At 36.2% G+C, this 14,501-nt stretch overlaps 2 protein-coding genes across 2 annotated transcripts; one reads left to right on the top strand and one right to left on the bottom strand.

Annotated features, from left to right (window-relative positions):
* The first annotated feature begins 641 nt into the window (after window positions 1–641).
* Window positions 642–10,178, top strand: LOC117113909 (DNA mismatch repair protein Msh2-like). The gene is made up of 22 exons (XM_033257413.1): window positions 642–889; window positions 1,427–1,476; window positions 1,645–1,680; window positions 1,824–1,911; window positions 2,461–2,606; window positions 2,889–3,077; window positions 3,173–3,389; window positions 3,559–3,617; window positions 4,202–4,322; window positions 4,725–4,835; window positions 5,147–5,397; window positions 5,555–5,669; window positions 5,887–6,032; window positions 6,243–6,414; window positions 6,611–6,674; window positions 7,051–7,273; window positions 7,422–7,589; window positions 7,934–8,025; window positions 8,150–8,304; window positions 8,988–9,163; window positions 9,544–9,707; window positions 9,738–10,178. The coding sequence occupies exons 1-21, from the start codon at window positions 856–858 to the stop codon at window positions 9,700–9,702; spliced, it is 2,772 nt and encodes a 923-aa protein (XP_033113304.1). The 5' UTR covers window positions 642–855; the 3' UTR covers window positions 9,703–9,707; window positions 9,738–10,178.
* Window positions 9,990–14,127, bottom strand: LOC117113910 (28S ribosomal protein S15, mitochondrial-like). The gene is made up of 7 exons (XM_033257414.1): window positions 13,774–14,127; window positions 13,275–13,349; window positions 12,736–12,835; window positions 11,401–11,449; window positions 11,088–11,187; window positions 10,706–10,764; window positions 9,990–10,531 (listed from the first exon to the last, which is right to left on the bottom strand). Exons 1-7 carry the CDS (start codon window positions 14,030–14,032, stop codon window positions 10,187–10,189), a joined length of 987 nt encoding a protein of 328 aa, XP_033113305.1. The 5' UTR covers window positions 14,033–14,127; the 3' UTR covers window positions 9,990–10,186.
* Between the last annotated feature and the right edge of the window lie 374 nt (window positions 14,128–14,501).

Below are 14,501 nucleotides of genomic sequence, written 5' to 3'. Positions count from 1 at the left end.
GTGCCACTCTAATGCTTCACTAGGCCTACTCTTGTAATTTAATTATCACCATGCAACAACAAACGTAAATGTAATTTAATTGATATTTAAAACTAATTATGTTATGATGATATTATATAATGGATTGAACTTTTCAGAAAAGGGAGAGTTAATGTGAAAGAACATGATGAAGGGGATCCACTACGTTAGTTTTCATGTAGACGAGAATGGTCTTATTTCAATTTGCCTTTGGTTAGAAATGAGTTCTAACTTCTGTGAACTCCAATTTTCGGGCTTCACCTCCCCCACCATCAACCCCCTCCCCATTTCAAGACTCGTAGATACGCCACTGGACGAGAGCGTATGTGGGCGTTGTCGGGCGTCGCTCAAAATCTTTCGAAATGGTAGGTAGGCCTACAGAGATTCGCAAAAAAAAACGCAAATCAAATCAAACATTCTCTGGTGGTGCCTCGTAGGCCTGTCCCTACTTTTCATATCAGCTATTTCATGTTTCATAATTTACTTTTCACTTATCGTTGTGAACCCATGGTATGTTCAGAAACCAACAAAATGAAACTATTACAACTTCGGACTTAAAAGACACGCAAACCATAGGCCTCGTGGGGGTAATTATTGTAAATAGATACCATGTGGAATTTTCGCGCAATTTTTCGAGACAACAGATCTAGATCGCGGTGTATGATTGGATGATCTTGGTGAATTCCCCAACAAGCAACCAATCGTATTTTGTTTCTTGTTGTACATAGGCAGTTCAAGTTATTTACGTTGTGCCGCGCCGCTCTACTGACACTAGGCACAATCCTGATGATAAAAAGTTTGCAAATTTGTACAGCGTAATCGGTTTTTAGCCTGAATATGGCTGTTCAACCAAATCAACAGTTAACTTTAGGTATGTAGAATTGATTTTATTTCAAGCTAAAGCTATTAATTATCGAATACACTCTAGGCTAGGCCTACATAACTTGAAAGAGGTGTCACGATCCAAGACGGAGTATCAGTGACACGAACACCAAATCAATATCATATATCCTACTAATAGGCCTAAGAAAAGATACCTCAGCAACAACACAACATAGGACACAACACAGACTTACCTTAGCTGATAACATCGCGTCGTCTGTCGCTCACAGAGAGCGGAGTTGGATTCGTACGACCGGGCAGTGTGTGCCCGGCTTAAGACCGGAATTTACATTGAAGGAATCAGAATACAGTAATATGCCTATCTCTATAAAGAACTAGACGGGCCCTAGAAAGAAACAAAAGTAACTCATGAATCTCAATCAATCTTAATCAATCAAATCAACATTTATTCACCGCCATTTTATATTATAATATACAGTAACAACATAAAAATTTAATTTTTTTAAATAAAAAAATGTCATTCATTATTGAAGTGATCATTATATTAATTTATCATTTTATCTAGATGGCGCTCAGGAACATGGTTTGCTGTCGTTTCTTCATGCGATGCCAAAGGTGGGCTTAGTTTTTAAACTGTCATTTATTGTATTTTATTTTAATTTTATTTGTTTGTCAATACAATAACTCAGAATGCTACATCAAACTTTTTATTTATTGATTAATATTTACAATTCAAATTATATGTTCATGATATTTCATTAAATCATTTGCTTTTTTTTTCAGAAACCTGACACAACCTTTAGATTTTTTGACCGAACCGTAAGTTTTCTTAAATTTCAATCATATATTCTGTCATAACGCAATCATTTAATTGTTACTTGTGTTGCTGGCCAAGTTTATAATGAAAACACATCATTGACATCAGTTGACGTATAATACAGGTTTAAAATGATTTATTGTAGGAATACTACACAGTTCATGGGAATGATGCCATGTTTGCTGCCAAAGAGGTTTTCAAGACAACTGGAGTAATTAAATACTTGGGGTCAGGTGAGTAATTTGATGTGGATGAAAGTCTCACCTCAACCAAGCATCCAGTGGTTACACCCTGTCATGCCTCTGCTAAGTTTACATAGCAGTGCGCTGCTTACTAGCTGTAACTATAGATGAGATGTATGCATGGAAATGAATGACAGACTGTCAGAGAAATATGAGCAAACAAGATGGCTGACGACTCGCGTGGGTGACACATACTGCTACTGTAGTCCATCTGAACTTGCTTATAAGTAGGGGGCGCTATACAGTTTAATGCAATGATCATAATAAAGACGTATCAATACAGTAACATTATGGAATATTCCATGTTTAATACTGTAATGATATAAATATGGAATACGCCCACTCAGGGCTGTGTATGTGTTTATACCTGTTTGATACAATAACCGCTGTAGATATATGAGTCTTGACTGTCTTCTAAATGCGAAGGCATGCATGTGCTATAAAACATGTGATGTTGCTGAGGGAAAAAAAACTTGTACACTAATTATATAATCACCTCCCAGTAGGTCTGTGATGACTATATTTTTCAATCATAAACAGGAGAAAGGAAGATGGCATATGTTGTACTGAGTAAGATGAACTTTGAATCATTTGTGAAACATCTTTTGCTGGTTCGCCAATATCGGGTTGAGGTTTACCAAAATAAAGCAAGTGGCAAAGGCAACGATTGGGTGTTAGAATTCAAGGTAATTTGATTTTTACCATAAACTATTAACTAATACAAAAGTTTACCGATTTACTTCTTTTCCAGTGTAATGTTGGGCAATAAATGTTACGTTATCTTCGCTTTAAAAAACTCAACCATTTGCATGATTTTAATCCAGTAAATTCACACCAAGCCATGTATTGCCTACTCCCAGCATCTTTGATATGCAAGAAATTTTTAATTATAATTTATTAATTTTATATATTTATTACTAAACTATAATCAATTAATTAAATTTTAGAACATTTGTATTTATTTGCAGGGATCCCCTGGTAATCTAACCCAATTTGAAGACCTTTTATTTGGCAACAGTGACATGTCAACATCACCAGGTGTGATAGCGGTCAAGATAGGGGGTCAAAGAGTGCTGGGTGTTGGCTATGCAGATGCCACATTGCGAGAGATGGGCATTTGCGAGTTTGCAGATAATGATCAGTTTTCTAACCTAGAGGTAAATGCATTAACATGTGGGTAATTTGGTGACGTCAAAATATTTGAGGGAAAAAAAAGTAATCACTAAAAATGAGTTTCACAATTCCTCTTCAGGCTCTTCTGGTACAGCTAAGCCCGAAGGAATGTTTATTGGAAAGTGTTGGTGGGGACAGCAGTCCCGAGGCTAATAAACTCAAGCAGATCCTTATGAGGAGTAACATACTTGTGACAGAGCGGAAACGGAGCGAGTTTGGAACTAGAGACATTGTGCAGGACCTCAACAGGCTTCTGAAGAGTAAGGGAGAGGAACAAATAAATAGTGCTGCAATGGGTAAATATTGGAATCTTTAGCAGAATTAGCAATTATTATGGCAGTTAGTAGTCGATTGACCTGTGCGGTACAACAATATTAAATCACAGAATCATCAATCCAGTCACAAAGTATTTTTTTAAATAAAAAAACCCATCAATTTTCAAGTTGTTTTTGCTATATTTTGCAGCTGAAATGGAGAATAAATATGCAATGGCATCTTTAGCAGCATTAATTAAATACCTTGAGGTAAGTTTAAAATCAATTATACATATCAATTATAACCTTTCCCACTGCCAGCCCAACGTTGATGTTACCTGCAGTTGTCTATACAGCCAGCATAATTCCGCTAAAGATAAGGCCTTGAATGTACAAACACCAACCTGCTACACAGTATCCTAGTGATTCAATTCATTTGAAATTATCATTCACAACGTCCATCTAATGTTTTGCCCAAGGACACTAAGTATTCAGTGGTGGATTCAGGGGGGGGGGGGGGCAGCTGCCCCCCCCCCCAATTTTTCAAAATTGTAAACAATTGGAGAAAAAAAGAAAATTATATTCAAATTGTAGCTGAGAGTGCCATTATCAACCATCTAGAGGTGCTATAATCGTAAATTTTCTTTGCTCAGCCCCAACCATGGTGGGGCTGAGGTGATAGACCCTCCATCTGTCAATGTGCCTTCCTGGGCCCCACTTTTTCAGATTCCTGGATCTGCTACCCTCAACCTCTTGATTCAAAGCCTAAGGCCTTGCTACTGTTCCACATTATTGATCATTATTTATTTTAGATTTGCTGACATTATTGTTTTCTCTTTTAATTCCACTTCTAGTTTCTTGGCGATGAAACAAATTTTGGACAATTCAAGCTGGAGACGTTTGATCTGAGTCAGTATTTGAAACTAGATGCTGCTGCCGTCAGAGCACTTAACCTCTTTCCTTCTCCAACTGATGGTGTGTATTCAAAACCTAATAATACCCTATAATGTAATAATAATATATCAATGATCAACTATTACGATGTCTGTGCATATGCACCCAAATTAAATATGCAATTTTGAATAATCTACGATATAACGATTTGTGAAGTGAGGTATTTACTTTTATACTTTTTATTAAACAAATTTTTTCCCATTTTATCCCCTCCACCCCCCCCCCCCACAAAAAAAACAAAAAAAATATGAGTGATGTTGCCAATAACTTGATGAGAAATACATACTTAGCACAAGATAAACTTGAAGGCATGCAGGCTGTTAGGCAAATATTCAACACTTTAGGTATGCAGTCTAGGATTTTAAGCCAAGCCTGAAAACCACCAAACCACCGTTTCATTTTGCTTTTTTGAATTTATTTCAGGTAATCGTACTACAAGTTTGCTAGGTTTATTGAACGAATGCAAGACAGCTCAAGGTCAAAGGTTGCTAGGTCAATGGGTGAAACAGCCATTATTGGATAAGAATAAGATAGGTAAGACACATTGTTTTATGTTAGGGTGATAGTGGGTATATTTACCAGGCTTGTGCAAAAATCCCTCAGTAATGTATTAATAAGCTGTATCTGTGTTTATCAGTATTTCCAACAAGAGTGTTCAAGAGAAGTGCGCAGAGAACACTGTTATGAAGAGCCTCATATAATAAAACATGATATATTATAATGAGTGAGGTATTAAAGGTGTTGTATCTGGTCTTCAAGCCTTACACCACTAACTCTCAGGACCATATTACATAAACTGATGGATTATGTTTATTATTAATCATGTATTTCTCTTATTATTTTAGAGGAGAGATTAAATATTGTTGAAACATTCTTCGAAGACACAGAATTGCGACAGACAATCCAGGAACAGCTGAAGCGAATCCCCGATTTCCAGCGTCTTGCGAAAAAATTCCAACGAAAGAAAGCAACGCTTCAGGATTGTTACCAAGTGTATCAGGGGGTTGAATACATGCCAAATGTTATGGAAAGTCTGGAAACTTCAGAAACTAAGAACAAGGCATTGTTGTTACATCTCTTTTGTAACCCTTTAAAGGTACGTTTTCCATTTTTACCATCAATCCCTTCTCTATCAGATTTCTACCTTGTCATATTCGTGACAGAAAATATTTGATTAGAATAAATTGTCTAAATTCCAAAAGAAATTCAAAGATATTTAAAATCAATTTTACCCCTTTAAAACTCACTTTTAGGAAATTTTGATGGATTTTGGTAAATATCAGCAGATGATTGAATCGACCCTTGACCTAGATCAGGTACAGAATCATGAGTTCCTCATAAAACCAGCTTTTGATGAAAATCTGCAAAGTAAGTATGATTTAGAAGTAACATTATTTATTTATTATACATTATACTTAATAAACCCAAGTTTCTTATGAGGCTAGGAAGAAGAGTTAAAGAGAGATAAATCGTGTGCATTGCCAGGCATGAACCTGGATCTTAGGATGGCAGCGAGCCTCTTAGCCACTAACCTATACCACTATCATTGTTCTTATATTTATTTAACATATTTTTGTTAAATCAGGTTTGAGAGAGAAGATGAACAATTTGGAGAAGAAGATGAAGGCTGTATTGAACAAGGCAGCCAATGATCTTAGCTTGGAACCCAGCAAAACAATGAAATTAGAGTCAAATGCACAATTAGGTTTCTTCTTCCGAGTAACTAGAAAGGTACTTTTTTATCTTTATTAATTCATTAATTGATAAATATACATCTTCAACCCAGGCTGTAATAACTGTCACACCAGACCATGTGGTAACACACCAGATGGAACAGGCCAGGTGGCAGTGCGACAGGTGACAGCTGGTTGGAGACCTAGATGTCTTGGTAAAAATTGAAGCTTCTGTTCTAAATTGTTAATAAATATCTTTCAATCACAGGATGAAAAATGTCTCAGAAATAATAAGAATTTCTCAACAATCGACACAAACAAGAACGGTGTACGTTTTACTAATAGTAAGCTGAGAGACTGCAATGAGGAGTATATGTCAGCTAGAGAAGATTACAATGAAACACAGAGGGCGGTAGTAGCAGAAGTGATTGATATTGCAAGTAAGGACAACATTCAATAATAATGAACATATCAAATTATGGTTCTTTTTATTAATGGTTATTAATGACTAACACACACACACACACACACACAAATATGGTTTATGAATTCATTGTACTAGATTTATGCGACTAATTTAGAGTTGTATGTGTGTGCAATATTTTACAAATGTTGATATTTAATCCTGTTTTTTAGGTGGATATGTTGAACCGTTCTTGCAATTAAACGATATTGCAGCTCAGGTTGATGCTCTTGTTAGGTACAGTACACTCTTCTAACTCTAAATATTTCAGTGCCAAAATTTAGGCCTTTAGGCTTTTAAAAACTATGAGCTGATTTCTGCACAAATGTTGCAAAAAATTAGCCTTTGACCACCTGTATGTTTTATTTGATGCCTGGAGTAATAATGTGAAGTGCTTGGGGACCTAGGCAATAATTCACTATAAAGCTGATTATTATTATGCAAAAAAGTAGTTGATTAGTATAAATATGCATTGAGGTCATTCACACAATATATGCTAGACTTTGCAACTTGCTCCTTTGTTTGCCAAGTTTTAAAAATATTTATTTTACACATTTCTTGCGCTTAATCGTCGCTGTCGAGTCATTTATATGCATTTTAAAAAATTTTTCAGCCTTGCACATGTCTCGGCCAATGCACCAATTCCTTACGTGCGACCAAAAATCAATTCAGTTGGAGAAGGGGGCATCAAGTTGGTCCAGTCCCGACATCCATGCATGGAGGTACAAGACGATATCGCCTTCATCCCCAATGATGTTCAATTTGATAAAAATGATAAAATGTTTCATATCATTACTGGACCAAATATGGGTGGTAAATCCACTTTCATACGACAGGTAAGATGCTCTCTAAGGAAGCCTTAATTGGTCATACATGAAGTTGTGGAAGGTTGTCAAGGAAGCAGATGATGGTATTGATTATGATTTATATTGGTGCCTCTTGCTACCACCTGATCCCTTTTGACACTTGCAATTTTATCCTCAGATTGGTGTAATTATTCACATGGCACAAGTTGGGTGTTTTGTTCCATGTCAAGAGGCGGATATAACCATTGTGGACTCCATCTTAGCCCGTGTTGGAGCTGGCGATAGTCAGCTGAAAGGCATTTCAACATTCATGGCAGAAATGCTGGAAACCGCATCGATACTCAAGGTAAGGATTTTCTAGGATTATAATAACGGCATGGAGTTTACAAGTCTCTTTTATTAAGGGAATCATAATTGTGATATTTAAAACATGAGGTAATGTTCATACCCCATGGGTGCACCATCACCCCTCTATGGGGCATGTGTATGGCTCCAGGATCACTGTGCCACCAGTACAATGGATGTCACAAGTATATTTTGATAAAAGGGGAGGGGGAGGGGGTGGTAGAAAACAAATGAAATACACAAGGAATTAAGCCTTAGAAGTATTAAACATTATAGATAATAAAAATAATAATTAAATAATATTAAGTTACAGTAATTTTAGATCTTGTCTTATTTTTTAAACAGTCTGCCACAGAAAATTCACTCATAATTATTGACGAGTTAGGCCGCGGAACATCAACATACGATGGTTTTGGTCTTGCTTGGGCCATATCTGAGTAAGTAAATTAAAAAATTTTTATGGTATAAACTTCTATTATATTCTTAATTTTTTATACTCAACACTTGATTCGTAGAAAGATTGCATTATTAAACTAACATATTATTGATATTTTGCATTAGTTACATTGCCACGAAGATCAAAGGTTTCTGTGTGTTTGCTACACACTTCCATGAGTTGACTGCTTTAGCTGATGCAGTGACATCTGTCAATAACCTCCATGTGACTGCTCTCACTACCAAAGACACCTTTACGTTGCTGTACAAGGTGAAACCAGGTGGGTAAACAAACCTTCAGTGGCCTTGCTATGGGGAAAGGCGGACATTTCCCCACCAGAAAATTTTCTTTCCCCACCCACCTCAAAAAAAATTTAAAAAAAAAAAAAAAACGAAGAAAAACCACAATACATTGGGGACAAAAAAAAATGATATGTATTTTCTACATATTAGTAGACAATCTTTATATAAAATCGATTAAATAAGCCTTGGAAACTCCTAAATTGTCATTTTTTTAGGGGCTCAACATGCTTACTTTACTCTCGTCAGGGACCTTGCACGCCCCCCCCCCCAGATTACAGATGCTGGGGCTGCCACTGGAAACCTTCATTATATGTATACTCATTCAGTGTGATCACTTTGTTCTTCCTTATGGTGCAGGTAATAAACATATTTATGAAAAAGGGAAGCAATGGATTATATGAGTATTGCCACCTTTCTTAGCTTTCAGACAGGCAGTACTGCACTTCATGCAATGTTACAATTGTTATGAATCTTGCTTACAATCTTAGCCACTAGGCCTGATGAAATTTCTGTGGGTGAATCATCATCATCTGTCTCCTCAACCAAGGTGTTGGGTCATCTCGACACAGCCCTCCACTCTCCGCATAATCTTGGAGACAATCTGTCCATCGCCACAATTCCATGATGAAAGCTACCTAATATTTTTTATTGATGTTTCAAGGAGTGTGTGATCAAAGTTTTGGCATCCATGTAGCCGAATTAGCACATTTCCCAGAGAAGGTGATAAATTTTGCCAAGCAGAAGGCAGCTGAGCTGGAGGACTACCAGTCCACGCCAGTAGGGGGCATGGAAGGGGACGATGAACCCGCAGCCAAGAAGAGAAGACTTGCCAAAAAGGTGAACTTAAATAAAATCATGCTTTAAAGTAAATGTTATTTTAATATACTATCGAAATATCAGTTTTATACAATATCGACAGTGGCCCAAAGGGGGGCCCCCCCCCCCCCCCCCAAAAAAAAAAAAGTTGGTCCGGGTATCCTTAAATTTTTCAAAATTGTAAAAAATTGGAGAAAAAAGAAAATAACTTTTAAATTTCAAGTCTGAGAGTGCCATTTCCGATAATATAACCGTAAAGTTTCTTACCTCAGACCCAACCATGGTGGTGCTGAGGTGGTATAGACCCTCCATCTGTCAAAGTCCCTCCCTGGGCCCCCTCTATTTCAGATTCCTTGATGTGCCACTGATTGCAATAATATCTGTTTTCTCTTTGAAATTAGGATGGTGAGGAGATTATTAAAGACTTTCTGAAGAACGTTAAAGCAATTGAAATGGAGGGCATGTCTGTAGAAGAAGCTGTAGCTGCAGTGGACAAACTGAAGGCAGAAGTCAAAGAAAAGAACAACGCGTACATTACAGATATACTTGCACAAATTTAAGCCATCTGTATTATGCACTAGTTATTTAGTGCTATCATTCCCAATTAAATGGATTGACTAAATTACTGGCAAGATCTCTGTTTTTGTCCAGCACATGCAAAACTGGCTACTAACTCAGTATTGAAATGTAGGTGCCTTCCCATAATTGGTTCCATCAGTACCAATTTGGCTTTAACTTACAGCAGGTTTTTACAGACCCACCCTGGTCCATATTATCAAGAAAATATGGAATATAAAGATGAAAATACAAAAACACAAACATGTGTTTGTTTGAAATTGAGTACAAGTTATATAGCACATTATAAATTTTAAGATAACTGAAACAATTCGTTCAACCATTCAGTTTATTTCCCAAAAAGTTTTGTAAGGGGAAAAAAAGTAGGGAAAAAAAACAATAATTTGTATGTTTATACAAAACTTGTATGCTATGATATTTTTGTTTGATACCAAATCAATTAAACATAATAATTATCAGAGGTTGATTTTAAATATTGTTATTTATTTGATCATATTGCTTCTCTTCCTCTGTCAGGTCTTTACCAAGTTCTTTCTTCAATCGTACAATTTCAATCATGTTTTCCTTCCTTCGCTGTTTTGCAAATTCCTTCTGTGCTGCGATTCTCTCCCAATGTGCTTTGTCCTTAATAAGTCTCCTTTCAATTTGCCGCCTTGTTTTTGTTAACCATTCAAACTTAGGAGTCGGTACCCATTTGATACCAAGCTCTCTTTGAATGTTCTCAAACTGGTTGTAGTTTTGCCGCCGTAGCCTCCTGAGGAACTTGCGACGTCGATCAATATTGATCAGCATTTTCCTTTTGTTCGCTTTGTCCTGCAAAAAATCATATGTAAAAAACTTAAATTTATTTTACATTTAGCTAATATAAAACTATTCCAACAGGAGTGTAGCACAATGGTGCTACTAAAGCAAAAAGGACTAAAAATTGTAGTCTGCTATCAGTTTAATTAAATCATGTTGAAATGCTAAACTTACTATTTTACATACCTTTGGATTTTTTATAACATGTTTCCCACAATTCCTGACTGCCATTGTCAACAATGCAACTAAAATCAATAAAAATACAAATTAAAAATTATATTATTCTATTACTAAATTGATAGTTGATTGGAAAAAAAATATGGTTGAAGTTTAAAATAGATTCTTGTCTCTACTCTGATGCTTCTGTAGCTTGGTGATTAAGATGATTGCTCTCCAAAACACAAGGTTCTGGATTCAAATGGTAATAAAACCACTCCACTCACTATAGGGCATCGTTACACCCTGTGAATGTATTTGTTATCACATGCGAAAGAATTAAAATGAAGTAGACATGACAAGATGGGCCCTGAAGTATTCATCCTTATCTGTAGTAAAATATTTTCCTTACTTCTTAATGGGAGTGTTTTTTTGTGAGCATGTGGATCGATTGCTAGCTCTTCCTTGATTTCCTCCAACAATTTGCAGGATTTGTATTCTTTGATTTCAGCCTGAAAGAAAGAGTGTGATGATGTAATACTCAGTAGTTAGCACTCATCTGTTAACTCAACAGTCACATTCTCTCCACCTTTTTTAATTTCCAAATCTCATGATGTCAGTGGCTATTGCAATAAATTACCCTGCATAACAATAAGGATGATGATAAAGATAATAAAAAAAGATTATAATGATTTAATAATATTACTATTACACAAAATACTTACATTACTTGCAAATTCAAGGCTGAACATTTTCTTGATATCATCATTGGCGCTAAAATGTAAACATTAAAGTAAGTACTTGGAAAACGACACTAATGAATGTTACAATTACACTTGATAATGCATTATCATTAATGAGAATGACGTTTAAACTGGTGGAAGCCCAGTGTTATTATTTATATATTATCTATTCAAAATAAAGTTACTTTTTCATGCGATGACAATACCTACAAAATATTAAACCACAATATAATATATAAAAACACTAACTGTCTGTGAAGATGGGAACCAGTCAATTCGAGGGGGTGCCAGTTCGAGCGGAATTTACTTCGAGCGGATGCTAGTTCGAGTGGAAAAAGATCCACTCGTACGAGCAACAGCCTGTGCGAGTTATGTACGAATTACTTTAAAATTTCCTATTTTGAGCTAACCATTTGCATTCGGCCGAGGCTCAAGCTTTGCCTGGGAGCCAGGGGAAAAGCCCTGGTGGGTTCTGGGGGAGAAGCCTATAGCCTTATGTATAGAAAGTCATAGTTAATTGATTTTTAGGTTAACAATTTACAATTAAACATGCTTACGTTCATAAAAATAATAATTTATCTTACTTAGTCATTGTTATTCTTTCCACATGTTTTAAAAAACAGTGAGTTTTGAACTATAGATGAATGGTGAATAGTGGAGAAAATTGGTATGTCATTATTACTGTACTGTTGATAGTCGTGTCACAGGGGCGGATCCAGAACAGTTTCAGAATAGATAATTGAGAAGCACATAACATTAATATGCATTGAAATTTTTAAAATTTAGTGGCAAAATCTGGGGAGAGGGTTCTACTACTACTGGATCCGCCCCTGTGTCAGACTACAGTTCGCACTAAATGAATCTGCTCGAATTGGCATCCGCTCGAGTTGACTGACATTCGTGAAGATAGGTATATCCTTGTATCAAGAGATGGTTCCAGAAAGCTGCCAACAAGGAATCCGAATCAAAGGGCCAGTTAAGTCCGAGGGTCAGGGTCAGAGGTAAACTGGAGGTCAAAGGGACAATTGTCCCATTCTGTAGAAATTTCAGGGTTTAGAATGGGGGAAAATGATTTCAGAACACAATATTAAGGAACTGCAATGACTTCGGTTGGAACATTTTATCTCTCTTCCCACCTATTGGTGCTACACTGCTTGTATCCCTGGTTCAATTCAATCATCTCTACAATCATCAGAAAATAGCCTGCCAATGCACATCCCAATTACCATCAGTACCAGTATTCTAGGCAATTGTAACTACACACAAAATAAAAAAGATAATTATGATGATGACAACTATTACTATAATGATACTCACCTATTTAAGGCTTCAACTTCTTCAAAATAAAGTTTTGGTTTTGATGGTTCTAGGCCGTAATACCTGTCAAGGTTATGAATAACTGGCTCCAGGTCTTTAACTGTTGATTGCAAAAGTAAATTTTAGTTATACTATGTTCATAAAAGCTCTGGTGAAAAATAAATTTAAAAAAACACACATAATAGATTTTCCTTTTTTGACAATGCCCAAGACTGACATGTATGGCTGGAGTAGGGAATAGTTACTTCCCATGCTCATAGCCCAGCCATATGAATACGATTACAGTAAAACTTGACTTAACTTTGCCTAACTCTTTCTAAGTCGGTAAAACTTGACTTAACTTTGCCTAACTCTTTCTAAGTCGGTCTTTTACAAGAGTGTCAATTGTGCAAGTGTTCAGTGAAAATTTGCATTCGACTTAGGCAAGTTCAACTGTATTCTGCATACAGTATTTGTTTGTTTCTGTCTACTTATTATTTTTGATTTTTTTCTCTCACATAATTTTCATTAAGATACTACACAATGTGACCAATGCCTACCTGGCTTTTTCTTCTTGGGTTTTATTCTGCTTGCGTAGAATCTTTTTTGTGTCAGCTGAGTTGAGGAGATTGAGCCTTTCAAAAATTAAGAGCAAGCCAAAGTTACAATACTGAGAATGTTTCTTTGGCAAACAGAAGGGGTGGGCGCTTAAATTGTATTAATTCCACCATGGTTGAGGCTGAGGTGGTGTGGATTGTTAGCACTCCCTACCACCAAATCTTGTATCCGCCCCAGTGTTACAATTGAAACACAATGGTGATAAATATATTAGTGTGAGCAGCATAGCTAAATTATAGTAGTAGTAGCCACTGTGTGAACAAAATCAAATTCAAGTTAAGCCTCAGGCTCATAAAACAATGTATACCTAGTTAGTACAGTAGGACAATTCATAAAAACACGATTTTCTTGTTTTTATGTAGGCCCTAGGCCTATTTTAATTTCATCCGCTCGTATTGAATGCAGGGGTGTAGCTGGAAATAAGATAATTAAGTACACTACCTTTCGACTTGTTTGTTAAATCTACTTGCGAAAGCAGCTGTCTGAGGCCTAGAGTATTCAATGAGGCAAACCCATAAACTGGTGTGTGTCCTACGACGAGGCTTGAAAGCCTTCTGCCTACTTGTTGGGCAGCTCTTGTCTGGAGTAGGCCTAGGCCTAGGTCTGGGCCTACGAAATCTGTTCCGTGGATAGCAGAAGTTATGTTGACATTAATATAAATGTTTGGTCTTAATAAACGGGATATACCTCGCAAAATCATTCTTATTTCATTGATTCAGCAGATAATTGAATAAAAACAAGAAAACAAGCCAAACAACATGTACTCTCATCTCCTTATCAACAGAGGGCGCTATCCAATGCTCTGACGCGCTGCTCTCTCCTGACCAATGGGCTTATTTCGCGTTAACATTGGCTAATTCGCGTCAACTTTGGCTATTCTCAATATTTTAATAATACGAATGCAGTAATAACAATAATAATACTAACAATAACAATAATAAATAATAATAATACTAAACAATATTTAACTGAACATCTCTGTATATACAGTATTATTATGCTATCATATTTTAAAATCTGTTTACAATTGTAAACTGCTGTCCTCCCTCGGGAAAATATTCGGATATATAATAATACTCCAGTTTGATCTACTTTGTGTTATGTTATGTTATCAGCTATGGACGGATATTTATTCATGCTTCATTTTATTCATGTTCTCCACAGTTTTA

Source organism: Anneissia japonica, unplaced genomic scaffold (genome assembly GCF_011630105.1).
Source record: "Anneissia japonica isolate Jap-2015-1 unplaced genomic scaffold, ASM1163010v1 scaffold1417_len1240632_cov203, whole genome shotgun sequence".
NCBI lineage: Eukaryota > Metazoa > Echinodermata > Crinoidea > Comatulida > Comatulidae > Anneissia > Anneissia japonica.
Note: the sequence above shows the minus strand (reverse complement) of the source record. Positions and strands in the feature narration are given on the sequence as shown.

Bases quoted from the DNA above. Each gene is read 5' to 3' on its own strand.
- LOC117113909 (XM_033257413.1), top strand. From the start codon at position 856: ATGGCTGTTCAACCAAATCAACAGTTAACTTTAG. The intron at 3,390-3,558 runs GTAAATATTGGA...TATATTTTGCAG, and splicing joins AATAAATAGTGCTGCAATGG to CTGAAATGGAGAATAAATAT. The intron at 4,836-5,146 runs GTAAGACACATT...TTATTATTTTAG, and splicing joins ATTGGATAAGAATAAGATAG to AGGAGAGATTAAATATTGTT.
- LOC117113910 (XM_033257414.1), bottom strand. From the start codon at position 14,032: ATGATTTTGCGAGGTATATCCCGTTTATTAAGACCAAACATTTATATT. The intron at 11,188-11,400 runs GTAAGTATTTTG...TCTTTCTTTCAG, and splicing joins GCCTTGAATTTGCAAGTAAT to GCTGAAATCAAAGAATACAA. The intron at 10,532-10,705 runs GTATGTAAAATA...GATTTTTTGCAG, and splicing joins ATGTTATAAAAAATCCAAAG to GACAAAGCGAACAAAAGGAA.